General features: G+C 38.4%; 1 protein-coding gene across 1 annotated transcript in view; it reads right to left on the bottom strand.

The window, feature by feature from the left end:
- Window positions 1-3,218: 3,218 nt before the first annotated feature.
- The window catches only part of LOC104624858 (calcium-dependent secretion activator 2-like), a gene marked incomplete at both ends in the record, with an annotated part of 61,293 nt that continues 58,460 nt past the window's right edge, over window positions 3,219-6,051 (bottom strand). Inside the window, 2 exons of the mRNA XM_010292327.1 lie at window positions 3,219-3,366; window positions 3,496-3,637. Of these exons, the coding sequence (XP_010290629.1) occupies window positions 3,219-3,366; window positions 3,496-3,637 (290 nt within the window). The remainder of the gene's footprint in view (window positions 3,367-3,495; window positions 3,638-6,051) is intronic.

Raw genomic sequence — 6,051 nt, 5'->3', positions numbered from 1 at the left:
ATGAACAATTAAAGTCACCCACAAATGTAACTTAAATCCAGGTCCAGAAAAGGCAGAGAAATTAAATTTAAAACATGAAATGGAACAAAAATGCAATTTAAAGTACTACATTTGAATTAATGAACAAGTAAGAAAAAAAACCTCCCTCATTTTGGCTGATTAGATGCTTTTACAGAATATTAAAAGTTTTTTGCTCTTTAAGGATGTTGTCTTCAGCCAAATGGAACAGTAATCCGCAGTGCTCTGCATGTCTAGCCAAGGTGTCCTCTGAGTTGTCCTCTCCTGAGACCAATCAATAATAACAGACTACTCCTCATAACACTTTCCCCTTTTCAGATTTCCTTTTCCAATGCCCAATAATAAAAGGTTAAGCCAAAACAATTGAAAATGAGGTAATGATCTTCCTAAGTGCTGTTACAAGCAGCATACATTTACTGCTCCAAAATATGTGATCAAGGAAAAAAGAAAAAAGCAACAGTTAATTAAACAATATAAACAATCTTCTCTAGTAATGTTCAAAAGAATTGCAGCAACTTTTATGTGAAAGAGAGGAAAATCTATTTTCATCAATAAAGCACACAAAGAAATGCCTAACTGTGAATATATTTTCAACTCTTGCTCTTCAGTGAAAGTTCTTAGGTATAATAGCTCTGCTGAGTGTGAATGGACTTAAACATAAGAGCATGAACATGAACATTAGTAAACTCTGGAGAATATGAAATGTCTTCCTATTGCAGAAAAAATAGACACAGGACTTGGCATTCTCAGTAAGCATCTAACTATAACTGAGTTGTCTCACAGACTGCTTTTTCTCATTCCTTTTGCCTGTAGATTCTCCATTGTGCAATTCAAACTGATAATGATTAATTCACCAAAATTACCACTTTTAAACAGAAAGAGAGAAGTCCAGTGCAACTTAGTGACACACGTAGTCATCTTCTTGCCAAAGTATCAGCTGTGTGGCCAGGAGGAGGGAGCACAGTGGATGGGGAGAGAAAGACTTGGGGAAGTCAAATAAGGAGAAGGAGCCACCTGCGATGAATGACAGGGCCTGGGCTCCTGAATTTAGGTGCCTCCACTGACTATGTACAATACAATATGCCGCTGTAGTCCATTTAAGGTGGGTGTTCATCACATCGAAAGGGAAAATGGGAGAGGAAACACTGGATTTTGCTTAACAGGTATTGGAGCCTAGGTATTTGGTTACCCCTCACTGGAGAATTTAACTAGAAAGAGGAAGCTTTGATCTTCCTGAAAAGGATGGGATGGGAGAAGTGGGGGAAATAAAATGCTCCTTTCTTTCATGTAATAGTGAAGCTGAGACACCGTAACTAGCAGGAAAGAGGAAACTCATTAGCTTTGGAGGGGGAATAACTGGCTTACAGTGCCTTCACTTCTGTTTTTTGATCCAAATACAATACATGGCCATTCTGAGAAGTTACCTGGCTCTTCAGTAGGATGTAGGTAAGCTGATTCTTAAAATACTACCTGAATTCCACAGTATTGCAAAGGTAACTTAATACTACCTACAACCTTGAATGACAATTTATACATATTTCATAAAATACAACTTCAAAGCTGTACGTTTGGGGAAAAAGAACATGAAGATGTGCCTACCACGGAGACAGCACCTTGGCAGACCTCTTCTCACACGCTGTGCAGGGTGGCTGAAAGGGGATGATGACCTTACAAAGGCCACACCGCAGCGGGGACACCGCTCGTCCCCACTTCTCTTGAGAAGCAGCAGAGCGACAGCTACTGCTCGCAAGTGCTTACAGCACACATCAACCTCAGTGTTCACCAAACACTTTGAAAACCTCACTGATTAGTTTAGGATGTTATGCATACTTTGCCATACACACCACGAACCTTAATATCAGAAGATGGGCAAGGGGGATGAGCCAATGGCTGAATTTCACTATACTGGCACATTTTTTGACAATACAGTCTAGGAATTTATTGCTACACCAAAACCTTCACTTAGGAAAGATCTACCACTATAATCCTCCAATCAGAATCCATATTTATTATATATTGATTATAAATTCAATATTAAAAATACACAAATTTTAAGATGTACAGGTTATTTTTACTGGATGGGGCTGCTAGAATACAGACTATAAAAAGACCACATCTAAGATTGTAACAACTCTTAACTCTGAAAGCTATTCTTTAAAAAGAAAAGTAACCCTTGAAAGCATGGAAATAACAGAAAGGAATTTGAGTAGCAGAAGACCAATTAATTTGTATTCAAAACTCAAATGACTTGCATAAGCACATCAGGAGAAACCTAACGTTATTATAGTAAACACAAAAGGTACCAAAGCCAAGGATTAAGAGGAATTTTGTCAACTTTTAGGGGAATTAGCAGCAGAACAACAATCATAATACTCAACAGACAAGTGCCAGAAGTCTGGCAGAGCACAAACTATCAACTCTTGCAGTGATGGATCTGAGTGCTTGTTAGGAGTATTTAACTCCGTCATAAAACTTGAGAAAGCAATACTTGGCTTGAAATCATCTTATCAAGCTTTGCGTCTTGAACGTATGTTTTTTGAAGTCTTTCACATTCATCCTTTCCTAATAAAACTTTAGCTAAAATAAGGTTCTGCCTTTCTCTAATGTACATGAATGTGTCCTCACATGTCCTCACATGTCCTCACACATAAATCTGGCCAGTAACTATGGGAATATTCCCACAGAACAGGGCATGTCTGCTCTATTTTATTTTTTTTTCCCCAAACAGACAAAGAAATGGATGTAATTCTGTTCTGGGCACTTATTAACCTTTTACTATTTCCCTGTAACATGGATATTTATTCTAATGACAATATTTGCAATCAATGATTTTCAGAACCAATATCTATAATCAACTAGCTAATCAAACCTATGCAAAAATGATGGGCTGCCTCACTTTACAAAACCATGACCTAAAATCAATTATCCAAAAGGTTCCCTATTGCTTATTAATTCAGAAGATTCATTAGGTTGTTTAGGGTACTAAACACCATTCATACTATGACAAACCTTTGCCAGGTTGGTTTTGTAAGTTACTAGGTTTAAGACTGCTACATTTTAATGCACTAGAAAGCGCAACTAACAGTCCATGCTTGGCTCACTCCCAAGAAACAATAATTTCCAACTGAGAGATGATAAACACCATGCAATCCAAATACAGCTGCACAGGACACTAGCAAGGCCATGCAGAGCTGACATACAGTCAGAAGGTTATTGAAGAATACACACGTGGAGTCATACAAAGAAGTCATCCAGGTTGGTGTAGTAAAGCTAGGTATTTGTGGAAGATTAAGAGGCAAACTTGGAACTTTTGGAAGAGCTACATTAGGAAGACTGTTGGTGATGCTCCTGTGAAGAAATAAACAATGTAGGAATACAATAAAAAATAGAATATTTAGAGGACAACGGGTGAGAACATCTGATTAGACAGAAAGCTACAGGCAGGTGCTTTGTTTAGATCTTGTAGAAAGCACTTACTTGACAGGTTGCCATGACTCTTGTTCAAGACCTCTGTGAATGGACTGGGCAATTGATGATTCCATGAGATCGATGTAGCGGATGACCATGGGAACAAAAATTTCTTGCAAGTGCTTGTGAAACTTTCCATTGCACAAAAATGCTTTAAAAACAAACAAAACAGAAATAAAAAATGTCAGGCCTTTCCCCTACGTTATTTTGCTATAGGAAAAATTATCTCTTAAAATGTTTTAGTACACAAAAGCATTTTAAGAACAAGATCCAGCTTGTGTAGGAAATACAGTTCATAAAAGATAAATGAAGTGCTCCATGAGGACGCTGCAGGACATTTTAAACTGTCACTGTTATGAAAATTAGGTACATACTGAAGTTGTTTGTTGAACCAGAACACTTTTGCATCTTGTTAAAATTAATAAATAATAAATTAATAAATTAGTAAGAGCTCACCACCAGACTCCTGGCTTTTCCCATCCTGACATGTGCACAGACCGCACCAAGACCCCCACAACCAAAAGTATGCCCCAGCCAGTCTGTGTTCACATGAAACTCAGCCCCAGCAGCCACACTTGCCTCTCCTCTGCCCTCTCAACAGTCTTGCAAAATTTTAAAGGATGCTGAGTCTACGCTTCCCTCCTGGAAGTTTGCTAATTCTCTGGTGTGATTATCTCCAACTTTACAGCAATTGTAGTTTTATAACTATTTAAAGGAAGTCCTGAAAACTAGTTGCCTAAAGCACTTACTTGGGGAAGCTGACAACATTACATGCCTAGAGGTGTTCTCTTGCTTTTTGAAAGAAATGGAGTTGACTGGTGAGCACGCTACAAGCAGGAAGCATATTACTCAAGGAAAGTAAAGTAGCTATATGCAGTAGAAATTATCTGCTTCACAGATGGGGTTTACTGCATGAAAAATGGTATACACAATGCAAACTGAAGATGCTTAAAATCTGACAATTAGTTTGCCACCACCACTGCTTGTCCCTGTACTCCCTGAAATGTTCTCTTAGCAAATCCTAACTCAGCACACTAGTGTCTTGTCTCACCAAGGGAGTATATCAGTTTCATGTTTTGAATGTGTCTGTGTTCATCCACTAATCCAGCACTATTATTAGGTCCTATAAGAATATTCCCATGTGTACACAGAAATCATACAGGCAAGCTGAGCCACAGAGAGAAATTTTCATGATTTTGACAGCCCTCCTTTTCTCTCACCCATACTCCCTTGTTTTAAATTCTCTTGTGGGTTTCTCCTCCCACCTATTCCTACATCCAGGTTTCTCATTTGATTTGGATGGGTACCACAACTGCATTTTGGGGTGGCTTCCTCCTCCTCCTAAGAAGAAAAGGCTGGATCATGGGGCAAAACCCTGAAAATCATCTCACAAAATCACAAACCCTCTTGTTCCACTACTGGTACAACTCGATGTATAATATATACAAATAATTTCTGTAACTTCCAGAAACATCTTTGTCTTCCATTCCTGAATGATGTCCAATGCAAACTGAACCTGGGAGAGAGAGTGACTATGGGGGAAATGTGTCATCAAGTTTCAGTTCCTTATTGCTACTGGTATTTCAAGGAAGTGCCTTTGTTGCTGAATGTCTGGACAGTAATATTTTTTTTTTTCTTGAACACAATGATCTGAAAGCAAGAACTATTTTCTTGAAAACATCCTTGTAGAGTAATGGGAAATTATGTATCAATCACTTTTATCTAAGGATAAAAGACAATACTAATGTGATCAGCTTGCTCCGTTTTTGCTCACCTGCCTCACGCTTGCTAAGAATTTTGAAACTTTTAGCTATTTTCAACCGTATCACACACAGGGGTGGAGATATCAGATAAATGAAGTTTCATGAAAACAGGCAGCTAGGTAGCAGGCAGAGATTATTAGGGTTTCCACTGAGAAAAAGGCAGCGGCATAGGCTCATCTCTTATTAAACACTTGAGAATCCACCCTTGAGAGCACCTATGAGTCCATTACAAACATGCTCCATTATTTACACTGCTCTTGTAAGAGAGCATAGAACTCCTTGTTAGCTATTTCTGGCATAATTATTCACGTATCAGGCACTCAAACCAGTGCTATTTTTCCTTATATTTATATATTTATATATCTTAAAACTGTAGCATCTGTGACCAGCAATGATAACCACTGAGAAGGATTTGGATATTAATGCAAAGGTGTGGAGGCTTGCCCATACGCTGTGTGTTTCACAGTAAACAGCTGATGAGGAACAAAAGGTGGCTGGTATCAAGCTACATATTAGGTTGATTTTTCAAGGCAACTTTGAGCTTAAAAACAACAATAAGAATACGACTGTGTCAATTAAGTCAATTTTGCTGTTTTTTAGTGAATCAGTGCAGGACTGGCATTAATCAGGCAATCACAGTTACTTGAAGGGATGAGCTCGTAGTTTACTGTCTTCTGAGTACACCACAGAAATGCTCTGCTACAAGCGCTACTCTGGGAATTATAGTAATAAAGCCTCATGGGCAGGAGGGCAACTCTTGTTATTCCACAGTCAGAATGAAATTTAAAGAAGTCACAGGCAA

Source organism: Phaethon lepturus, unplaced genomic scaffold (assembly GCF_000687285.1).
Source record: "Phaethon lepturus isolate BGI_N335 unplaced genomic scaffold, ASM68728v1 scaffold26668, whole genome shotgun sequence".
Classification (NCBI taxonomy): Eukaryota; Metazoa; Chordata; class Aves; order Phaethontiformes; family Phaethontidae; genus Phaethon; species Phaethon lepturus.
The sequence above is the reverse complement of the archived record's forward strand: the minus strand, read 5'-3'. Positions and strand labels throughout refer to the sequence as shown.